The 24989-nt window shown below is 39.1% G+C and overlaps 1 protein-coding gene across 2 annotated transcripts in view; it reads left to right on the plus strand.

Moving 5' to 3' along the window:
• The window catches only part of ptprua (protein tyrosine phosphatase receptor type Ua), a 313419-nt gene extending 289651 nt beyond the window's left edge, over positions 1-23768 (plus strand). For both annotated transcript variants that reach the window (XM_072675423.1, XM_072675424.1), the window contains 10 exons: positions 1699-1796; positions 3306-3422; positions 4135-4289; positions 5273-5408; positions 7850-7999; positions 11979-12293; positions 14929-15054; positions 18203-18360; positions 21136-21271; positions 22551-23768. In XM_072675423.1, coding sequence (XP_072531524.1) covers positions 1699-1796; positions 3306-3422; positions 4135-4289; positions 5273-5408; positions 7850-7999; positions 11979-12293; positions 14929-15054; positions 18203-18360; positions 21136-21271; positions 22551-22613 — 1454 coding nt within the window. In that variant the 3' untranslated portion in view covers positions 22614-23768. The remainder of the gene's footprint in view (positions 1-1698; positions 1797-3305; positions 3423-4134; positions 4290-5272; positions 5409-7849; positions 8000-11978; positions 12294-14928; positions 15055-18202; positions 18361-21135; positions 21272-22550) is intronic.
• The last annotated feature ends 1221 nt before the right edge of the window (positions 23769-24989 follow it).

The following is a 24989-nucleotide window of genomic DNA, read 5'->3' on the forward strand; positions in this document are numbered from 1 at the left end:
GAAAGGTCTTCACCATTTTAAAGGTTTTTTACCCTCACAACTTGTTCCCTATTAATACCCCTGATTTGAGAAGGGTTAGTACATTGTAGTAATTAGTTGAGAGCACCACACTGTGCTGTTGTCTGCGGATTGCTTGGAGACTCGAGCAGTAGTTTTACTGGTTTTGATTTCACTATCTGTTTATCATAATGTAATATCTTTGCCTCCGCTAGGAACATAAGTACTGAAGATAAGAAGAAAAATGGCTAGAGATAGAGAAACCCGAGAGAGTGTGTGCATGTGATAGCATCACACGAATGATATAAGTGACTGTGTGTGTATGAAGTGTTTGATGTGTGTCCTTTTCTTGTCTTGAGTCGGGGGAAAGGCGATAGGTGCTGTTTCCTCAGCAGCTGTGGTTGTGGGTGTATTGATACTCTGTTTCCAGATGGCTTCAGAAAACACACATTCACAGTTCATCAAAGCCAACCCCATGCTATTGTTTCCTTTTAACATATCTTTCTTCTTATGCTTTATCAATTGCATTCGCACACCCTGCCATCGTTCTCCCACTTCTAACATCTTTCTTCCACTCCCCTCCTTGTTGCTATTTTTGGTTTGTAATCAATTTCCCTTCTTCATATTCACATTTCCTTACCCTCTTTGTTTTATTGTTTAATCATTCCCTCTTCATTTATTCTTTATCTTTGCTCTGTTTCTCCCACCAAGTCTAGAATTATTGTCATTGTCCTGTACATTCAGTGTACATTATGTCAAAATTACTGCATAACAGATTGCATTTAACTTGGATATAAAGAGGCATTTAAAGGCATAATCAGCTTGGAGACCAAGAAAGGACCCAGTGCTATCAGTTATTTAAAAACTAATAATTAAATTAAAATAACTACTAACAATAATGAACTACTATGAAATATTCAACTGTGTATTGTTCAGTAACTTCGATTAACTTTTTTGTAAGTATTAACTGTTTAGTAATGATTTTTAGTATTTAAATATTTAATAGCTGCAGTGACCTACAATTAATTATTCAGTACCAAGAATTCTCAAGTAAATGATTAATGATGTGCTAACTACTATGAATTATTCAGTAAGCAATGTGAATTATTCAGTAACTACTATTATTTGTTCAGCTGTGAAATATTGTGTACATTTTTCTGTACAACTACTAATGTATTTATTTTATCAGCATCTGAATTGAATTGGTCAGTATTTATTATGCATTATTTAATAAGAATTAAGAAACATTATGACTATTTAAGTTGCTTCTATTGATCATTAACTACCTGCCAAGAGTCGTAAAGTATGAATGAATCAGTAATCACAAGTATTCAGTAACTTCCATGGATTAGACTGTGAGTTATTTTGCTACTACACATTATTCATCATTCATAACCACTATGAATTTTCAATATGTACTATACATTTTCTGTCAAACACTAGGAATTTTGCAGTATCTTCCATAAAACTAATCTCAAAACTATAAGTTCTGTTTGGCTTAAGAATGAGATTCTGTAGTGTGAACATGTTTAAAACCATACATTTGCCATTCTTATCCACTGGGCTTCTTTCTGGCCTATTCTGCCTTTTCCCTCATCTCCCTTATGCACTCGTTTAGCTGCTCCTCTGCTCCCTCTGTCCTGTCTACGTCAGCATGCCCTCCTCCTGCTCATCCCTCTTTTTCTCTTGCACTCTCCCCAGGGCCCAAGCAGGACATGATCTATGACTTCTGGCGGATGGTGTGGCAGGAGAACTGCTATAGCATTGTGATGATCACCAAGCTGGTGGAGGTGGGCCGGGTGAGTACACCCCCATCTGCACATGCTCTACCCTCCAAATTGCTAATGACCACCATCCATTACCATTGCATACCTCTCCGGCCAAACTCACCACCAAATGGCATTAACCATGACAGTCAATTCTCCGACCAGAGACTCGTCCAAGTGCTTTATTTTTGTGCTTCCATGGCGCTGGAATCTCCCATGCAATTTGGCACAGCTTGCCTTCGTTGCAGCGTCTTAATTGATAACTGAAAAATTAGCACGCCGTGATGGAGATTGCGTGCAGATCGTTTACTAAAGCAATCAGGCTTTAATTATAGCATCTACTGCACACTGCTTTTTATCAATTACACTTTTAATCTAGAAACATTTTAAGGTTGATTTGTATGCTGTCAGTTCTCTTTTTTTTCTTTCTTATTAAGAGCTTCAGTGGCATGAGTTGGATCTTGAAGCAACACTATGATGCATTTTGACCTTAAAATAAAAGCTTTAAAATCATGTTGATGCTCCACTGACCTACATTAAGGAGAATAGCATCTCTATCGTTGCTGATCCAGGCTCATCACACCAGAAACTTCAGTATGTAATCTGTCAAAGCATGCAGGACAATGCTCGCAAGAATGGCATTTGAAAAGCATTTCCTGATGGCTTGAAGTGCTGATAATGCTGATTTAAAGCCAAAAAAGTCAAATTCTTTAAAACTGGAGTGTTTATTTGATCTTCTGTCCAAGTTTGCTTATATAACTTTTATATTATATTTGATGCATCAGGAATTAATTGCTCACAGAAGGTTTATTAACCTAGAACATATAGAACACAATTGTTTAAAGCCTATAAAAGCAACTATTTTGCAGATGTCTCAAACTCAAAACTCAACTATTTATTAAATATGATCCACTTCAAGGGGCTGCGGTGCACAAGCAAATACAAATCATTAAAAAAAATGAATAAATTCTGTTTTAGAAAGACATGGTATGATTGAATAAATATAATTAGCTTGCTTTCTCCATATTGCTGTCTTACCTATGCTTGCACTCTAACATAGGCTAACTGTTAAATTGTGTTATTAAAGGGCCCTTGTTGTATGTTTTACATGACTTGTGTGGCTTTATATAACAAAACCAGTCATAATGCATTTTTAAATTACCATTCCCCAGCCTCTCATTATACCTTCAGGGCTGCTATAATGTAATGGACATCTCTGTAAATAACATCTTCTGATTAGCTGCCTGGTGTTCATGCTTGGGTGGATCTAAAGTCCTACATAGGTGTATGTAAATGGGTTACTTTTTGTGACAAAAATAGTGACTTTAAAACAGACTGCTTAGTTAGTTTACGTATATGTACTGTCTAGAGAGTGAGACTTTAACAGCTCTTTATTAATTTTTTGGGAAGTTTTCAGATATGTGGGCCCTTTAAGTTGTAGTAGGCACACCATTATCATGCATGCAAAATTGCATGTGATCCAACAACACTGTTAGTGGCTTCAATGTTTATTGTGTGTATTCTCCTATGTGATTCTTCCAGATGAAATGCTGTAAGTACTGGCCTGATGACAGCGAGCTGTATGGTGACATTAAAATCACTCTCCTGAAGACTGAGACGCTGGCAGAGTACACAGTGCGCACCTTCGCGATGGAGCGGGTAAGACACTCAGCAAACACTCACTTCAACTTCCATTTCCACAGTCATTGTCTTCAATAGATTTTAAGCTCAATATTTGCAAGTGCTCATTGAAATACTTTCAAAAGCCTTTTAATAGCAGTAAAAGTTATTGATCATAAGAGCATGATTATCCAAAAAGGACAAAAAAAAAATCCAATTATGAAATGTGAAAGTGACGCAAATTACTTTACTTTTGACTTTCTTCTTTTTAATGTATGCCTATGAAAATCATCATTAAATCCACTGTTTTGGATGCCTTCTGTTTTCCATTAAAAATCTATATATATTTAACACTTCACAACTTTTCCAATTTCTAAAACTTTTAGAAAATGTTCAAAAATAAATAGCCATGGTTGCATTAAAACAATGTAAAGTAACATTACCTTATTAGTCAACACAGTACTTTCACTTGAGATTCAGGTTTTGCATTTCAGCATGCCAATCACCAACAGTAACAATAATGCCTGCTCACAAAAATACTACATTTAATGGTTATGTCTGAAAAAGACTTGCACATATATGTTGCAGACCACTACAAATATTCAAAATGTGATGTTACAAAAACATAAAACTTGCTACCAAGTTACTGAAAACAACATTGTTTATGGATCAATACTCTTTGCCAATCTGATGGAGGTTGTACCTATTGTAAAAGACCTGTATAAAGTCTCATTTTTTTCCCCATGTGCAGCGGGGTTACCCGGCCAAACACGAGGTGTGTCAGTTTCATTTTACTTCATGGCCAGAGCACGGAGTCCCGTACCATGCCACAGGCCTGCTGGCCTTCTTGAGGCGGGTCAAGGCCTCCACGCCCCCTGACGCCGGCCCTGTGGTGGTGCACTGCAGGTACATACTGACACTTCATTTCCTCTTCTATTTAGTAAACTTGATTCGTGATAAATCATTAACTCACTGTTATAACCAGTTAAGGCAGTTTTCTAGTTTGACACTTTTAAAGCCCAGCTGAAGCCCAACTGCTCAAGTGCTGTAATTTGCTGTAACGGAATCTGTATTTCAACAAGCAGAAAATGTACAAATTCAACAGCAAAGTTCCCCTTGAGAGCTTCCATTTACATTTTTTTTTTATGCCGTTTAGTAGATGCAATTTTCCAGATGGCTTACAGAATTGACAGAATTGATATATATATATATATATATATATATATATATATATATATATATATATATATATATATATATATTAGCCATAATATTTGTACCAAAACATTAGAAATATTAGAAACAACAGTTGGTCAGTTCTTAAAGTTTTTGTGTTGAAGCAGGAAAAATGGGCTAGATGAACAGAACAAAACATCAGCCGTCGGGGGTTTGCAGTGGTCTTTACCAACCAAAGGTTGTCCAAGGAAGGACAACCGGTGAACCAAGCAACAGGGTCATGGGCACCTACGGCTCACATTTATGAGGTCCCACCTCACAGCTTACAGGACTTTACGAGTCATGATGCCACAGGTCTTGTGGGTGTGGGAGTCCATGTCTCTAATGCTCAGAACTGTTGTGGCAGCACAAAGGGGATATACACAATGTTAGGCAGATGGCGCTAATGTTATGGCTTCTTGATGTACATATATCTCATGGCTTTTACTTTACAGGAGGAGGAAAAAAACGTAAAAAGATTTTATAGCATGTCATTTTGGAGACATTTTATTGGTCCATTTATCATGAAATTTTAATACAATGTAAAGAACAAATGCCAGATTAAAATAATGTCTAAGAGTAAAAAAAGGCACATTGTATGGATATTTTTGTATGACTGTAACAATACGCAGTAATTTTGTATTCCGCTGCATTTGTTTTTGCTGTCACTGCAGTATGGGTGCTGGGCGGACAGGTTGCTATATTGTCCTAGACGTGATGCTGGACATGGCGGAATGTGAGGGAGTAGTGGACATCTATAACTGTGTCAAGACTCTGTGTTCGCGACGCATCAACATGATTCAGACTGAGGTAGATAAACTACATGCACACAAAATGCACTTTCATGACTAATTCATGATTTATAGCACGCTGGTGCTTGGTTCTCACTGGCTGGTGCATGGTTCTCACGTAGGAAATGTATTTTTTGTATGTTGGAGGATGGCCATAATATTAAAATACGGTGCTGATAAGCTTCTTATTATTTATTTGTTTGGTTGTAGAACGAAATCACATGTTCAGTCATTAGCCAGATGTTTTCCCCTCAGTAGCATTCATATCGTGCTCCCTGTTCAGCCATCAATTCTCATTCCTACCACTGCTTGTATGTTGTATGTATGCATTTGGCTGAACGAGAACAAGAAAGGGCTATTATTTCCAGTGTAATCACTGACCGCTCAATAACACCGAAACATTTAAATCATAAAAGCTTGGCCACACATCACATCTGTTTAAAGCCCTCGTTTATATCCATACTACACTAACTGAAGCATGATGCTGTTATTGTGTCTAGACATCTTTACAATCCCCCAGAGGTCTCCAGACGCAGCAGTTACTGCGTTACCTGGTTAGGGGATTGGGATGGAGCCAATAAAGGCCCAATTAAGTGAACTAGATTAATATCATTATATTGATATAATACATTTGAGCCTGATGAACCTGATCTAAATCAGATTCTTTTGCTGTTTTTGCACTCTGCCATAGAGGTGCAGGTAAATCCACTCTCTACATCAGTTGGCCGTCCACTCAGCACATTTAAAAATGCATGGTAGGGCTTGATATTGAGCTTGTGCATGGTAAGGCATGGTGAGTGAAGAAGCAGCCAATCAGACACCAGTGGGAGCATTAACATTCGGAAGGTTGTCACCTACCACTATGTAATAGAGGGAAAAATCTTCTCTATTACATCATCAATTGAGGTGGAGTTACGGACACAACAGAACAGATTTTTTTAGCACTAAACATTAAACACAAAAATGTAATTTATCAGCTTAAAATGGCTTATTTTGGACAAACGCTACCTGGAGTACAGATGAAAATCTTTATCACAGGCGATTGACAATATACAAAGTCAATGTTAAATGTTAAATGGCAGTTTGGTTGTATTGTTTTCTATTTATCCCAGTAACACTGAGTTATCTTGCTATAATCAACCTTATTAAAATGCAATCTTTGCTCCAATGTCAAGGTATAGAACATTTTAGTTAATTCACTTTAATATAAACGTGCAAGCAGACTGAAGAGCCTAGTGTTTTCTATTTCATAGCTTCTGGCATCTGATAAGAGTGCCCCCTGGTTGCCTCCTGTTGGAGGTGAACCAGGCACAACCATTGGGAGTAGACCCTGAGGAAGACCTAGGACCCGCTGGAGGGATTATATCTCTCAGCCGGCCTAGGAGCCCCTGGGGATTCCATAAAGAGAAGCTGGTGAAAGTGGCTGGGGAAAGGGATGCTTGGGCTTTTTTGCTTGCCCAATCCCAGACCAGGAAGAAGTGGATAAGAAGATATATGAATGAATGAACGAGCATTTATATTGACTTACCCATATTCCCTAAAATTCTATTGCCTAGGTTTCATTTTCTGGGGCTTTTTGAATAATTTCATATATTTGGGGGGGTGTATGCATGCAACGCAGTGTCCACCTTGTTCATACAGTATAATCCCATAGTCACTGCTGGTACACTGTACAGTGCAGCTGACGTGCAGCTGACTTGACTGTAGTTAAGCTACCTTTCTTTTGCTAATACACATTATTTGTGAGTGTGTCTATTACATTTCATGTCTATTTTGTTCTTTATTCTTACCACAAGCACATGCAAGCATCTAGAAGCATGTAGAAAACAACATATTTCACTAATGACTGGCGTGTGAAAGTGAGGTTAAACATTTGCCTCTTCTGTAACAATCAACAGATCAGAACTCACTTCAGATCAGAAGTTCTTTGCAAATGCTGAATGCAATCATCCTCACAGCAGAAATAAAGCCTTTAAACTCCATAGAGAGTTTAAGATTAGGAGCAGTAACTGCAGCAAAAATGGGGACTCACTCACTATACATATATCTATAAATCCCCTTCTTTTTAGATGAAACTGTGGTTAAACACACATTATAGTTTGCCTTGGTTTCATTTGCCATTATAAAAACTGAAGACTTGCCGTAATGTCTTTAATTTGCCGGTGATTCAAAGAATATTTGTTTTTGCACAGTAATTAACAATTTACTGCATCTTCTTTTTAGCAGTCTGAAGCAGTGTTGTTGTCGACAGTTTGTGTGGGAGTGTGGATTTGATAGCGGTTGACATTTGCCGCATTGCTAAGGGAATTTGCTATCTGGCCCCTTGAATTACGCCTTTGACATTTTGTCACGTCTTGTTTTAATCAAACAAGTATGGATTGTTTAACTTTTCAGTTAACATTTGAGCATGCTCTCTCACTTTAATTCTCACTCTTTGTCTCTCTCTTTTTTCTCTCTCAGGAACAGTATGTGTTTATTCATGATGCTATCCTGGAGGCATGCCTGTGTGGTGAGACTGCCATCCCAGTCAGTGAGTTCGCTCTCACCTATAAGGACATGTTGAGGGTTGACACTCAGAGCAACACCTCTCAGCTCAGAGAGGAGTTCCAGGTGAGATCTTTCAGCCCCAGATCATCAGCCTCCAGCATGGGGCATTGTGAGGGCTAGGCCACACAATTTTCAAATGCAGTATTTTAAGCATGTATGGTACTTGCAGTCTAAAGGAGTAGCTAATGTACTTTTATCTTGCGCAGTAATTTTAGCAACCGTTTTTTGATGGACTTGAAGCAATCTGGTTGCTAAATCAAGCCTGACGCATCGCCAGCGAATTATTCTGAGCTTTTGTCGCCTTTTATTAAAATGTGCCTCCAGAGTATTCACAGCTTATAAAATAGTCATAAACTGTGAAGCATTTCAAAAAACTGGCACATGCAGCACTTTTATGAAAACATGCAGTCCCCAGAATCCTAGACTCTGTGAAACAAAGAGCCTTTCATGCTGAAACATTGGTCTGTGCTTGGTGTTTTTTGTGACAAAATTCGCAGGACTTTCTGCCGATGGTCAGAAGAAGGACATGCGAGATGCCTAACTAACTGTTTACAGTCATAAAAAACTGTATCTGCACCAAGCACTAAGATATATACAGATATATAGATAAAGCAACAATATAGGTGCTATTCTTCCTCGTACATGTCAGTGGAGCATCAACACAATTTTGAAGCTGCTATATAATGTTGCTTCAAACATCAGAAACAATCATGTTTTGTGTTTAAGTGTAAGTGACTATGCCATCAAGCCTACCTAGTTTAGTCCAGGCCTTCATGCTTTTCAGACTTTTCAGATATAAAAGATGCCTCAGACCACTATCCAGGTAGGTGATAACGTTGGGCTGAAGGTATGTCATGAAAGGTTCTTTAGTGTGCTCACTAAACTGCAATGAGAAAATCACAATTAGCTGGATCAAACGTATACAATATACCTGTACCGGATATCCAGGTGTGAAAACGCTTAGTCGCTTGCATCCCCACATTGAATGAGCAGTTTTTCTTGACTGCCAGCATAATGAGCTTCTGTTATTCCTAAACTGGGAGGTGGTCCTGAGGTGGCTGCACTGCTGTTTTGGCAATTATTTGATGGATCTATAATGGAGAAAGCTGGATTAAAATTTTATTTAGTCCTTCTTTCAACCGACATCGTATTAACAGTCAAGCAGTTGTTTTTCTCATCTCTTTAAAACCTAAACCATTTGACTGACATGAAACCATTTCTCTGATCAAGCAAGACAACCTATAATTTTGTCCCTTTTTTTTTTTTTTTTTTTTTTTGTTCCTTTATTCAAACATTGAAGCAATGCTACCAGTGGAAACAAATTGACAGATGATGATTGCGATATGTCCTTAATTATAGGCTACTTTCAAGCAGCTGGTTCGCTTGTGCATTATGGAGCTTACCTGGTCAAGTCTGAATGGTCGCATTTCAATAGGAAAATAAACAGCAGGGCCAGCATGGGCCTCTCAATGCATCTGATTGCTCTGAAAAGCACCGAACAAGAGCAAATCAAGTGTGCTAGACTGGAATCATAAGCACTTGTTTGACATTGGGCACTAATACACATTTCGGAGAATAAAAATAAAAAACAGATTCAGAAAGCACAATATAGTGGCCATAGCTGGTTGGCATAAATAAAACCAAGGTTATTCTAAATGACTGTGTGCATCACTAAAAGTTCTGCATCGAACAAAAAAAAAACAGAATTAGAAGATGCACCATCGTTTTATGGCGCAACCTGCAGCTGTTCCTAAGGCGAATCTGTAGACAATCCACTGATTGTATTTAACCAGCCACGTCGTCCACTTTTGTTAGTCTTGCGCTATTTTAATGAGCCATGTCCACCGCCTTTATTTCCCTGTGCTTTTTTCACATTAAGATATTAATGATCTCATATCCGCACCGCCCGCAGCACGTTCCTGGACTGCACCGCTTGCCAGTACATCACTGCGGCCAGGCCCCAGATGTAATCTTAACACTGCGTGCACATAATTGGAATTGGCCATTCGCTCTGCCGGGGCCGACCGGCGAGCAGCACGCAATAGCCATTGCCTTCAATAATCCACAGTGCTATCATTCCCATGCAGTCCCATTCATCCAAGTACTCGGAATGTGCTTATTCATTATATATGTATATATGTATGCTGCTAAGTGTGTTTCAGACATCCTTAGCCTAGTGATTAGAATGTAAAATATTCTACTGCGAGTCAAATATTGACTTGGTCTGTTTGCACTGAGTAAATATGACTTTCCCTAGGTTTTTTGTCTTTCCTCGCTCTCTCTCTGAATAAAGAATAATCAAATAATTCAGCCTCCACGCAGATCTCTCAGTACAGGAATTAGAATGTTGTTGATGAATCTAGATTAGAGGTCTGCATGCTATTTTTACAATGGGTACAACCTTGTTGGTTTGAACAAGGCTTAGCAGGTAATGGCTATTGCCTTAAATAGCCTACAATCAATTAGTTCTAGCCAACATCCAATTTTGAATGTTTGAAGAGGCCTGCAATGAGTACTCACCAGGCATTTTTATGAAGCTATGTGTCAGCATTGAGCGTAGCCTTCTTTAATTAGTCTATGATGCTAATGTTAGGGTTTAGTGCTGTTAACTGGTTAAATGTTTAATGTTACTTTAGCTCTCTTGTAATGTCAAAGAGTCAGTCCCGGTAAGTTGCATAGATTGGTCATAGATTGTGAATGGGATGGAAACAAGTGCCACTTGTCATTGCTTACACCTGTAAGCCATAATGTGTGGATACTGACTACTTAATAATCTTAATGATGATGATGTTAAAAACTTTTGATTCAAATACTTGGGTGAATATATTTTCAAAATAGAGAACACTGGAGATAAACAGTTGTCCACTGTAGTTAGACTATGTATTGGTTTTGCTAAATGACTAATTGCTTATGCATTATGTACAATGCACATTTTTAATGTAAAGCTGCATGCTTTGAGAGGTATTTTAAACATCACCCCCCACCCCACCCCATCCTTGATATCCTAACTACTGTGGATACCCATGTGTCCCCAGTGTGCCCTTTTTTTTTTTTAAAAGATGGCCACGGCATGTGGATCAAACATTTTAAAGATCAAACATTTATATTTACAACAAGGTTCATTTTTATTGTGTTTTAATAGTAGGTGTTGACACAAAGCTTTACAAAGACCTTGGTCTGTTTCTCAAGTGAGCCAGTTAATGGCAACAGTGGCAAAAAAACTTCCAAGATCAAGAGAAAGAAATCTTAGGAGAAACGAATATTCAAAAGGAGAATCCATGCTCCTCTGGTCAACACCTTTTAAAGGAGTTTCATGAATTTATATTTATATTCATATTGTAAATATTAAACGGAAATGCTATTTATTCAATCAAATATTTTAAGGGCCTTAATATCATAAGGGCCTTCAGGATAATATGCTTACTTATTTTTGTTATGACTCATTTCTGTGATTTGAATAACAAGTTTGTGCTGCACATAACTCATAATTTATGAGTAATCAGTAATAGGAGTTATACTACAAGGTAAAGTGTGATTGTAAGTAAGTTTATGTAATTAATCTGGATTTTTTTATCTGAATCTTTTCACACACAAATGTATTTGCAGATACAGTAATTATGCAATGCATCACCCCAATGATCACCCAACCACTTTCATTTTTATATGTCTCTTTATGTCCTCTAAAAAAGCTTTTATTGGATTTTTTTAATGAACATTAGAGCTTCAATAGAAAAAAATTCTATCCAAGTCAAGAACTTTTGCCTTTTGAGAGCATAAAAGCTGTCTAAAAAGTAGTTCAGCTGGTACCATGGTCAGCAGCTACATACAGAGAGCTTCCTCTGCCTCTTCAGTCTCTCTGTTCTTTTCTCTTTCCTGCGGTTGTTTGTTTCTCTTTCCGCTGTCGCCCCCCACTCTCTCTCCTGTCGAGCACTGTTTTTCTTCCTTTTTTCCTCCTACTGCCTCTCTCTGTATCTTCTCTCCACCTCATCTCCCTGGCCGTTAACTCTGAATGCATCTTTCCCTCTCCCTTGTCTGCCTGCAGACTCTAAACTCGGTCACCCCTCATCTGGATGTGGAGGAGTGCAGTGTGTCCCTGCTGCCCCGGAACCGGGAAAAGAACCGGAGCATGGACGTGCTGCCGCCGGACCGAGCCCTGGCATTCCTTGTGTCCACAGAAGGCGACGGCAACAACTATATCAACGCGGCACTGATGGACAGCTTCTTGCGGCCAGCTGCTTTTGTGGTGACCCCACACCCACTGCCCACCACCACCGGAGACTTCTGGAGACTTGTGTTTGACTACGGCTGCACCTCCATCGTGATGCTCAACCAGCTAAATCAGTCCAACTCGGCATGGGTGCGTGGACCTCAATCTGACCATCAAGCTTTTGTCAGTATAGAGGCTATGCCATTCCATTCTGAATAGTTGCTACTTTAGTACACTAGGTGGCGGTGCACAGGATTATAGAATGAAACAACATAAACTTATTTCTTTTCTAGAATGTACAAGAGATGAGCTATTCACATTCTCACACCATGAGATTAAAGTGAAAGGATTGATTCCATGAATTGGTCTAATTATCCGAAACCCAGTCCAGCTAATTTCAGGGCTGATATCTGATCTTAATATCGGATCAATGCATCCCTAATTTTAACGAGAGCGATTGCTCACATTTTCATGTTATGTAAACATGACCTTTAATGCTAACTAAATACTAAAATACTATCAAACACTTTGTGTGTTTCATGCAAAGGTGTCAAAGGTATTCACATTCATCACTCAGGTAGAAGTGGAGATACTAGGGTTTAAAAAGACTAGAGTAGCTGAAGTATCATCTTAAGCTTTTTACTCAAGTTAAAGTTTAAAAGTACTTCAAAACTACTTAAAGTATAAAAGTAAAAGTAATGTAAAGTAAAGTAAATTATTTTTGCTACCAAATTAAAAAACACTTAATTTTGAAAAGTAATCAGTTAGCAGTGTAGAAAATGTTAATTTTTTTTTAGATATTTGTAGTAAATAAACAGTAAAATAAAATGCTGAATAACACACCGGCAAGGTGTCCCCAATCCCGTGATGCATTCGAATTGTATAAATCTTCTGAACCTTCTAGAAACTAAATGGCATGCTGATGGCCCTGAGCTGTGACCAAAGAGCATCTGTGTCTAGCTTGTTAAGTCTTGGAACTACATGTGGGCAGGTTTTGATATGTTGGAGGTTGAAAGCAGTAAGTGAGTAAACAGCTGCTCTTGCTCAATCACAAAAGAACCTTGGAGGTGCGATTTTCTTAGGAAAACCTTGAAACCTGTGTCTGTGTCAGAGCGTAGGGATGACTACACTGGTGTTTATTTCATGCCTTCCATCTGGACTGTGTTGTTGAGCTGTTGTTTTTTTGTTTGTTTTTTTGTTGTTTGTCCTCCACTTAGTGTGGATGGTGAATTTGGGAAAGAGTTGTTTCCACCCATTTATTAATAATATGTTTTCTTTCTCTCTCTCTCTCTCTCTCTCTCTCTCTCTCTCTCAGTTCAGTTTAAGATACGTAGCTTTATTGACATGTTGACTGTTTTAAGTACAATAATGGTAAATCATATTCACAGTAGTAGTGCCATATTCTATATAAACAGCAAGAATATGAACCTTAATAGTCATATTAAAAAATATATAAAAGTTATATTAATAAAAAATAATAGATAATAGAATATATTCATTTATAAATATAATTATTAATTCTAATAACCATAAAATAACAGTAATAATTTGTATTGTATATTTATTTATTTATTTTATATTATATATTTTTATATTTTTAAAAAGTAAGAAATATTAATATTACTACTAAATAATAATATAAAATATTTGTAAATAGAAGTTGTTATGATTGTTATAATTATAACAACTTCTATAATTTCAAGAATGCATATAAATATATGCATCTATATACATATATATATATATATATAGAGAGAGAGAGAGAGAGGGAGAGAGAGACAAACACTGGTATGTCTTTTTTTTTTCTCTTTCTCTCCTTCTACCTGCCCTCTCCCACTCCATTAATACACTTTCATCATGGTGCCGAGGTATTACAGGTCTTTCTTTGCTCTCTCTCTACCAAATTCTTTCTCTCCGGCTTCCCTGTATCTCTGCATGGTTAGCACTCTTTTTCCTTTGAAGCCACTTCAGGCTGTCACACTCGCCCATGTCGGCTACAGGCACGAACAGTAAGTTCGGCGCGCTCTATCACTCGGAGCTATAAGTGAAAATTAATTGACACATTGAGGAAGTGTTAATCTTCTGAAATGAGAGCAGATTGAAACGGAAAATGGGGCTGATATGGAGGAATGAACTGGATATTTGATATGGCAGTGGCACAATTGAATTCGCTTCACCGATTAACAGCGCGCCCCCCTTCCCTTCATCTCCTGTTCTGTCGTTTTTTTCTTTTCCGCTCTGCTAGAGCCTCCCCTCTTCCCCTGTGCTCCCCTTATCCTCATCCTTCCTTTAATCCTTATGTCAATATCACTTCCTGTTTTGTGTGTCCCTATCTTCCTCCCTCTGTCAAATGCAAATTTGTGAGCAAATATGCTTTAGAAGCATGACTGGTAAGTGTATTAGAGTGTTGGCAAAGCAATTTACTGAATGACGGGTGTATGTACCCAGCACCTCTCTCTTTTCAAGCTGGAAATATTTGTCTGAACCGGATGTGTCCCGGCAATCAAATGTCATTTCTCATATGCTCGTTGGAGTTTAATCAGTTTGGAGTACTGATAAGTTTAGACAGAATTTTGTAAGGACAAAGTCAATACCGAATTGCTTGGGAGAACAATTGAGTTCATACTGAGTTTTGGGTGGGGAACAGTCAAGTTTGTATTGAAGTTTGGTTGGGGTACAGTTGAGTTCACGCTGAATTTTGGCAGGGGAACAGTCAAGTTCATACTGAATTTTGGCCCTACTCTAACTATCTCTCTCTCTCTCTCTCTCTCTCTCTCTATCTCAGCCATGTCTGCAGTACTGGCCTGAGACAGGCATGCAGCAGTTTGGACCCATGACAGTGGAGCTGCTCTCCAGGTCGACAGATGATGATGTCATCACACGACTGTTCCGGGTCAATAACATCACACGGGTAAGACTTCGGCGCCAGCCACTGAAAGTTGTCATGAAATATAATGTCCCCTTTATTAGCCATTCTGTCATAATGATGAGCTGGTGTCATTAGGGGGTTAACACGGGAGCCACTCTATTATAATGCACCATTAAATGCAGACCTCATTAAAAGACTCGCCTGACATCTGACTTCATCTGGCTCTAGTAAGTTTCTTCAGAGTCCACAACCAATTTACAGAGGCTAATGGACTAAGAGACTAATTGCTTAATTCATCTTTTCACGGATTCTGTGAATTCAATGCAGGTGTATTTGAAGCAGTGGCTTACCATTGTGGTCAATCATGCAAAGTGCCTATTTCACGCAATAGTAATGGCTATTAAATTGAAGGAGATAGTATTTGCATGCTCATGTGTCTAATTGGTTATCTGTGCGTATATGTGAGAGAGAGCAAGAGAAAGGAATAGAGCGAGAAAGAGAGTATAAATCATTCAGTTTCTCCCAGTCAAACACCAACTTATTTTTTGCTTATTGTTTACTATTTCCCAAATCTGAAACATATAATACATAACATAAAACACATACGGTGAAGAGGTACATAGGGTGGGCTTTATATAGAATGCATTCTGAAAGTCTTCAGACCCTTTCACTTTTTAACATTTTGTTATGTTGAGTCCTAAAATAAAAAATTTGAAAGGACATAAGTATTCAGACCCTTTGCTATGACACTTAAAAATAAAATTTAGCTCTGGGTCGGCTTCCACTTTCCTTGATCATTTTTGAGATGTTTCTATATGTGGTAAATTCAGTTGATTGAACATGTTTTGGATAATGCACACCTTTCTATATAGGTCTCACAGCTCACACAGCTGCATATGAGAGCAAAAAATTAGCCAAGATGGGGAAAAATTCTGCCTGTAGAGCTCAGAGACAGGATTGTGTGAAGGCACAGATCGGGAGAAGCCCACAAAAACATTTCTGTTGCACTAAAAGTTCCCAAGAGCACAAGGGTGTTCAAAATAATACTTAAATGGAAGAAGTTTGGAACAACCAGGACTCTTCCTACAGCTGACTGCCCCACCAAACTAATAGGTGGATGGCAGCATCATGCAGTAGGGGGTGTTTTTTAGCAGCTAAGACATGAAGACTGGTCAAGGTTGAGGGAAAGCTGAATGGAGCATAGTACAGAGATATTCTTAATAAAAACCTGATCCAGAGCACTCAGAACCTCAGACTGCACAACAAGACAATGAGCCCAAGCACAAAGCCAAGACAGCACAGGAGTGGCTTAGGGACAACTCTTTGAATGTTCTTAAGTGGCCCAGCCAGAGCCCTGACTTGAACCGTATCGAGCATCTCTGGAGAGATCTAAAAATTGCTGTCCACCGATGGTCCTCATTCAATCTGACAGAGGTTGAGAGGAGATGCACTGAAAAATTGCCAAATCATTGTTTTGTCCGAAATCAAAGACATTTAATAGTTTGTTAAAGTAGTGAAAGTCTTTCTACTAGATTTCAGAGCGTTGCTGTGAGGGTTTGACTGCATTCAGCAACAAAAGCATTTGAGATTAGAGGATGATCCCCCTACCTCATCCCCAACTCATCACAAAAGTACTGGAACATAGTTCCACTACTCCACAGCGCAATGCTAGGGGGCTTTATACCCCTCTAACACATTCCTGGCATTAGACATGGTGCCAGTAGGTTCATGTTTATCCTGTTCTATTGGCAATATGTCTCTATGGGGACTAGACAATCGGTGTGGGTGGATTTGCACATCTGTGTCAGCAAGAAGCGTAACTTTAAGCAAAGTAGCTGAATGCATTCATTAGAAGGGGTGTCCACAAACATTTGGACATACAGTGTCTATTATATATTAAATAAATACATTTTTCAATATTACAGACTCAGGTTCACTCCTGCTTTTAAAGGGTAAAAGAAAATGGTGATACTCGTGTTGTAGGTGTGGTGACAACTGGTCCTATCATCACCACTGTAAAGAATTTTAAGCAAGTAGGCTTTTCTACCATTTCTACCATTTGACATTATGCCACTGTGAATTACTTTATTTACAACAACCGAAAGATGCAGAATGAAACAAAAAGTAAAACAATACATTTAAATACATTTTCTGAGGAATTTAAATATAACCCTTTAGATCAATCCCAAGCAGACATGGAAACCATGCGTTAAATCAGGATTTCTAAATAGTCCAGTAGCAGGTAACCTCTGTGTTTGTGCATTTTTGTGTTTAGTATGTATGTGAATAAATATAGGCTGACTCTGTCCCTCACTTCTACTTGACCCTATTTGTCCCTGATGGCTTCATCAGTGCCAACCTGTCTCCTTGAAAGCTAGTTCCCAAAGCATCCCGACTCTTCAAAGAAACCCCCACCCACAGCACACCTGTCAACTAGGCTGTCACCCTTAGTCACCTCACGTCACCCCTCTGTCAGTCCCTCAGTCTCGGCTTTCCCCCCGCACTGTTCTAGCCACACAAAAACTCTCCTTGGTACTGTCAGAAACAATCCCCATCCCGCCTCTTCACAGGACCCAAGCGAGAGCTTCCCCAGACGGGACGATGATAATTACTTCTCCAGGAAGGTACTCCACTAGAGTAGAATTTGCTGTATAGAGTATAGAGAGGGAAATGTTGATGTTGTGCACTCCAGTATCGGTAGAGTACACTCTTGAAAATAAAGACATTTTAAATGGTTCTCTGAGCAATGCCATAGAAGAACCGCTTTTGGCTCCAAAAGCAAGCATGTATATAGAACCTTTGAAAGGTCTAAACAACGCATCTCGCAGTATGAAGCTGATATTCCACCTTAAAACAATGGTCCCGTTACATTTTGGTGCCAGTAGCTTCTGCACCATTGAAAATTACACTCCTCGAGGAGGCTAGAATTGTATGTCAGAAATGTTCTGTTGACATTGTGTGACGGGTTGGTTGAATTATCAGAAGCGAAGCAAAACATTTTCATGCTGTTTCAGCAAATAACGAGGGACACACATCACTTCAAACTAATTTCTTAGATAAATCACACTTCTTAAAAAGTTTATAATAATCTTAGTTTTCCAGCAGGAGCCTCTAATATCCTCTTTGTTTTTTCTTCTGTATCTCTCCCTTTCCCTCTCTGCATCCCTCTATCACTCTCTCTGCCTTGCAGCTGCAGGAGGGTCACCTGGTGGTGCGCCATTTCCAGTTCCTGCGCTGGTCAGCCTACCGCGAGATCCCTGACTCCAAAAAAGCCTTCCTCACCCTGCTTGCCCAAGTGCAGAAGTGGCAAAGGGAGTGTGGTGAAGGTCGCACCATTGTCCATTGCCTGTGAGTGTCCTAATGCTGCATTTGGGCTTAGCTTGAGAAAGCTAAACTGATAGCTTACTAATGTTTTCTGCTTTTTGTTGCATACTGTTACTCTTATTAAACAAACTTGTTGAAGTATGTGCCACTTGCTTAGAAACCGACACACTGCACCAAACAATAAGGGTAGCACGCAGCCTATTTCATATTCATAAACTACACGGATGCATTTGTGCCAAATTGATTAGGATGTCAACAGTTTTTTTAAATGTTTTCTGAAATTAACACAAGGTCACACTAACAAACATACAGGGTCAGAAATATACATACAGTACACTTAGCAAATTGCACCTTGGACAGACAGTTTTGATAGCCATCAAAAAGCTTCTGGAGCAGTTCTGGTTGGATATTTGACCACTCTTCTTGGCAGCATTGATAGATTTCTGCTATATTTTTGGGGTTCCTGGCATGGACCCAACTTTTAAGCACAGTGCACATATTTTTGATAGAGTTAGGGTCAGAACATTTGGTTAGACCATTCCAAATCATCACTCTCAGATCTGCAGTGAGCAACATGAACTTTCCCATTTTATGGTCAATCGAAAGGGTGCTGCAGTCATTCATGATCACTAACAGGAAGCCTTAGCAAGTTAAAATACATTTACAAATTTCAGCACTATTGAATTAACAATAGAAGTTGGGTGTGTGTACTGTGTATTTTTGACCCTGTGTTGATTTCAGAAAACCTCCCAAAAGAATCTTGTCAGTCTTGTTCGTTTGTTGCAGGGCAGTTTTTTTTACTATTATGAATTGCTAACGGCACAGTAAGAGCGGTAGCATCCATTAAAAAAACGGCAATAACATGCATTCATGGATGACAAAATGTGTTAACACTATCTAAGATGCTCTTAATGTCCCAGTAAACCTGACAGCGCATTTTCAGAATCTGGCCCTAAGTCTGAATGTATCATCAGTGATACGTTAGGTAAGTGCGCTAGGTTAATAATCAGCTCGATTACTGCAATTATCAAATGGGTGTCTCGTCTGCTCTCATTCATTCCTCATCAGCCTCAGCCATACCGGCGGCGATAAAGCTGCTTTAGGCACTTAATCCTTGCCTCCTCTTTCATGTCTTCATTTTCCTCAGTTTTTGGCTCCTCCGCTCTGGCCTCAGGACACAGCCCCTCCACCTACATCCTCCCTTTCGATTTCTAAGCTTCTTGCTTTCTGTGTTAATGAGACCGTCTTACAGACACATAGAGCCAGGCTTCAAAGCCATGGTGCCCCTCCTCTGTTGGTGTCCCGAGGCACTGATCTCAGTTCAGTGTGAGGTAGCATTTTCACTTAATGGCTTTTCACCACAGAACTTCTGAAATTCTCTGTGCACCTCCCTTCAGCAGTATTGCTGATGTCTATCTGCTTTTGATGCTCCCTTGGTGGCATAAATGTTTCTTGGACAAACTTTGACCTAAGTCGTCTCTCTTTAAACACACTTATCAAAGATCAACTCTTAGAAGTCACAGTTGCTGCTGGTGATAACTAAAGCCTGCTGTAATTTTATATTAGAGGAGAAAATTTATTAAAACTGCAGGATCTGGGGCTCCCGAGTGACACAACTGTCTTAGCATTGGCCTACTGTATCAGGGAAAGTTGTGAATTCAGTCCCTGTTTATTCTATAGTCGTCCACTATGAGTCCATAACTTGACCCTCACTGTCTACCCCCATAACTCAGCTGACCATTGACGTCTTGTTAGCATCAGCTTCATAAGAACCTCTTAAAGCAGGCCCCGACTGGCTTAGCAGACTAAGACACAGACACTATGGCCCAGGAGTTTAATGCTAAGAGAGCACAATTGGCCATACTCTCTTTGCATTGGTAGATGGCTTCCTCTCCCCTCATCACTCCCATTGAGATGCTAGCTGGCACTGGCGTCTGTTGGCTGATGGATCAGACATGGGGCGATCCGGCGCTTTTCTCTGAGCATGTTGGCTGCCTGGTAATACTGCATTGACGACAGTTCAGAAGAGGCTTCTGTGACTTCACATGTACTGGAGGAGGCATGTGCTGGTCCTCACCATCCTAGTGTCTGGAGTCGTGGTGGTGGGGGTGGGGGGGGGGGGGTGGGTAATTATCTCAGCTAAATTAGGGAGAAAATTGGGCAAAATGTCCAGAGCTGGTGGCATCGTGATAGGGGGTGAGAACTGGCAATGATGAAATTAGGGAAATATTCCCCCTCATATTTTTGTCATATATCAGTTTGTAAAATAGTTATGTTATAAAATTCTGATATAGAAACAAAGTCTTAAGTGAATATAATTCAGTCATGATCATTATAATTAATTCATTACAATAATCATGTCATTAAATTGAGATATTATAGCAAACTTACTAGTAAGTTACTTACTTACTTAGTAATAACTCTTGGGTGGAAAATTCTGTCCATTTTTCTAAATTATTGTACATTTCAGTCATGTGAACAATTAGATGCAAACAAAGTCATTCAGACTAGTTTGGTGTAAAATAGTGCATTGTAGAAACGTATTTTTGCTAACTTTACTAACTTTTGTAGGTGGTAAAGTGGTGGTGATTGGAACTAGCATTCTACAACACAAATATATTTTATTTACTATCCATAGAATTTATGTGTAAATCTATGTGTATTCTGATTTTGTATATGTAGTATACAAATATTTATAGTATTCTCTAGAACATAGCATTTCTAACAAATGCAAAGTTGTTAGCGTCTTCTTGGACATGAATAAATAAAGTCACAAAAAATGTGTGTATGGTTTTTCAGAAACGGTGGTGGCCGCAGTGGCACTTTCTGTGCTTGCACCATGATAATTGAGATGGTTCGGCACCACAGCATGGTGGACGTCTTCTACGCTGTCAAGACACTGCGCAACTCCAAGCCTAACATGGTGGAGACCATGGTAAGCAGCTTGGAACTTATATTTGGTTTTTGACAGCGCCATAATAAGGCCTGACTATACATGGATGGTTGTGGTGAAAATTCTTTGTGAATGCAACACACTGAAAAAAATGATTTACTGAATGGACCTGGTATTTTGGTTACACTTTCCAAAAACTGTTGTTATTATTCTAATTAGCTTTTATTTGACAATTAACTAGTTAATTAATTTGATATTTACCATGTTGAACTGTTACACATATAGGTTACTGTACAGTCATGTCCACAAGTGTTGCATTAACAGTTTAGGAATTACAGTGACTTTTTACATAGTGCCTCCATTTTCACAGTAATTGGACAATTGGCTTCAACAGTTTCACGGCCAGGTGTGGCCTGTTCTCTCATTATTCATGACAGATTAGGGAGATAAAAGGTCAGGAATTCACTCCGACTGTTGAATTTGCATTTTTGTAGCTGTTCAAGAACACTCTCAATATGCAGCTCAAAGAAGTATTTAAGCAAGTGATGGAGGCTATCATTACAATCTTATTAGGATGATATCAGGACCTTTAGGAGTGGCCAAATCAACAATTTGGTTCATTGTGGACCTAAAGAATAAAAACAAAAAGGAGATTATCACCGAATTCCTTTGTGCATTTAGTCAAGTCAAGAACATTCTCAAAAAGGTAGGCATATTGTTTTTTAAATCACAAAACACTGTCATGAATGTAAATACAAATAATTTAACTCAAGATGTAGTTAATTATGGCATGAGAATTAAGAATATGAGGAAAGAAAGGAAGGGTCCAAAGCATACAAAATTATCTGTAAAACATGGCACTGGTATGGCATGGACATTATTATGGTTGCCAAAGGAACTGGGTCACTGGTGTTTATTGATAATGTGACTGCTGATAGAAGAAGCAGGATAAATTCTGAAGTGTATAGAGCTATACTTTCTGCTCAGATTCCGTCACATGCTGCAAAACTGATAATTGATAATGACTCAAAACATACTGCGAATTGCTGTGTCAGTCACCTGACCTAATCGATCTGCCGAAGGCGGCTGCAGTAAAGGCCTGGCAAAGCATCTCAAGGGAGGAAATACATAATTATTGATCAGTAAATAAACAACTAATAGATTTTTTTCCAAATTTGTCATAATTGTTATAAACTGTAGTATTTTTATCCATGCACACATTTACATCGATTAAGCTGTACTGCACTTTTATACTGTATCAGGATTCGGTTGCCACTGAAGAACCATGAAGCTAAATCTGCTTTTTTTTTTGCTTTTCTAGGAGCAGTATCGATTCTGCTATGACTTAGCCTTGGAGTACCTGGACTGCCTAGAGGTCAGATAACACCTGAACCACTGACCCACCCGCCAGCGAAAGAGCAAGAGAGCCTTTATGAGTCTGCGCCTTGAATCACTCTGTGTTTGTTTTAGTTTTTGTTTTTTTCTTCTTCTTGTTTCTCTCTGGTCTCTCAGGCCTGGATGAATGAGCATTTCTGTTCCTTTTCTGTCCTGAGAATGTAAACGTCAAGTAAAAATGCAGGCGGGGAGACCTGCCATGGTTCGACCTGTGTATTATACCTTTTTGCTTTGGTGTCTTTCTTTCTCTCTCTTTGGCTCATTGTGCAAGATATATTCTTTTGGAGCGCTGCTGGGGAATGGACTAGAAAAGGGTGGGTGGCTAAGGCACCCCTGAAGCGAAGGCCGTTTCTGGCGGTTCAAGTGAATCCAGCCCCAGTGACTTTCATGCTTTGATTCTGACTGCAAAAGCTCAGCCAATCTCTGCCTTACTCACTGAGCAAGAGGAACACACTGTATTCTAACAACACCAAGAGACCGCAGCCACAAAAAACAAAACACGGGCGATGTTGTGTACGTAAAGTATGTGTATTGTAATACCCTTGTACATGGTACAATCTAGTGTGGACAAACAACCCATGCTTTTCATAAAGGACATCCTAAAAGAGACTGTGAAGACATGAGCTGGATTCCTAACATCGACGGGGGGACCAGAAATTTTCAAAAGCGGACTACTGATCAGTATTTCGTCCGACAGCGATGCACAGGTGGTTCTTGAGTTCGATTAATTTATTGTTTCTTGTAAATACCGTAGATATTTTCCAGAACCGTTTCTAGATGTCGTCTCCAATGTGCCAATACATTCTCTCTTTTCGTGCGCGTGTGTCCACGGGTTTAAAAAAAGGGGACCACTCGCACATCTGCATGCCTGTTGTACTGTAGGTGTCCCATTGCGATCTGTGAGCCAGTCTGCGTCCAGGCGTTTTTAACGCAGGATACCCCGCTTTTCATCAAAAAGCAATGCAAACATTCTTGGAAACAAAAAAAAAAGAAAAGAAAAAAAGAAAGAAAGGAAAAAATGTGCTACTGTGGGAACAAGGCACTCACCAAAAGAGTTGCTTTTTAAATTTCTATTTATTCATTGTGTTTTCTTTTCTAAATAGTGTAAAATATGAAGGAATAAAACATTATGATGTTGCTTTTATCTGCCCATTTGTTATTGCATCTTTATTTCTTGGCTTTATTTTCCTTTGCTCACCCAGTGCTCATGAATTATATCAATTGTGAACTACAGACCAGGAAATTTGTCACAATGGCCTTATCGACTGGGTTGTCTTTATTTATAATGCGCTGGAACGAGATTGCAACCTGGAAAACTGAGCTCATTTGAGATGTTACGAGAGGAACATTTGGAAAGCTTGGCCTTTTTCTAATGAACTGCTTGGACTAATATGCTGTTCATATGGCTGAAGAAGGAAGATAAGACTGTACAGCTCTGTTCCAGTGCACCACCCCCCGTCATGACCTTGCCTAAGTCCCCCCATGTATCTTTTTTCTTCTACATCACTTGTTGACCTCAGTGCAAGCCACAACTAGCCGCATGACTATTCTCACTTCATGATGTCCAATTAGCCTTTCACACTCTGGTCTTCTATTTGAAATCAATTTGGGCGGTGGCGACGTGGGGCTATCGCATTTCCATCACCCTGTGTATAAGCATGTGCGCTAGACTGTTTCTGTATGTGTTTGCGATTGCCGCTACAGTTAACATTAAACCATCCAGACAGCTATAAAAGTACCTGCGGTAAATAGGGGAATCTATTCCAGGTTAGACCCCCCGATTTCATTTGCTCTTATCATTTAATTAGATGAACCTTAATCAGCTTTTTATCTGTAGATAAATAGGCCGCTAGATTTCCTTCCTGGGAGGTAATGGAAGGTTTCTGATGATTCATCTGTCTTACTCATAGTCTTATTCTCGTCTGTGTGTACTGTCTGATAAGCTTCAATTACCGTCTTCTCTGCCCCTGTCCCAAGCCTGCATTGATTTTTCTTGACACTTCAGCCCCCTGCACTCGGTGGATTTGTTGGGTAATTTAAGCCGCAGTCAGTACATTATCGTCATCTGTCCATTTCCGTTTCGGCTAAGCAAGTTTGACTTGACCTGAAATCATAATCCCAGCACAGAAGCAAGAGGCAGATCTCTCTGGACTAGAGCTGTCACTATCAGTTCTGCTAGACATTGAGTAATTTAGCAGTTAGTTTGATGATTAATTGAGTAATACTTTCTCTTTTTTGTTTTAGAAAGGCCAACCAATAACAATGAACTTGATGGGTTAACTAAAAATATTATTTGGGAAAAATCCAATAAGCACGAAGACATTTAAAATATGAAAAGGATGACCACTGTGCTATCTGTGGGACA

The sequence above is a fragment of the Salminus brasiliensis genome, chromosome 3 (genome assembly GCF_030463535.1).
Source record: "Salminus brasiliensis chromosome 3, fSalBra1.hap2, whole genome shotgun sequence".
NCBI classification, from domain to species: Eukaryota; Metazoa; Chordata; class Actinopteri; order Characiformes; family Bryconidae; genus Salminus; species Salminus brasiliensis.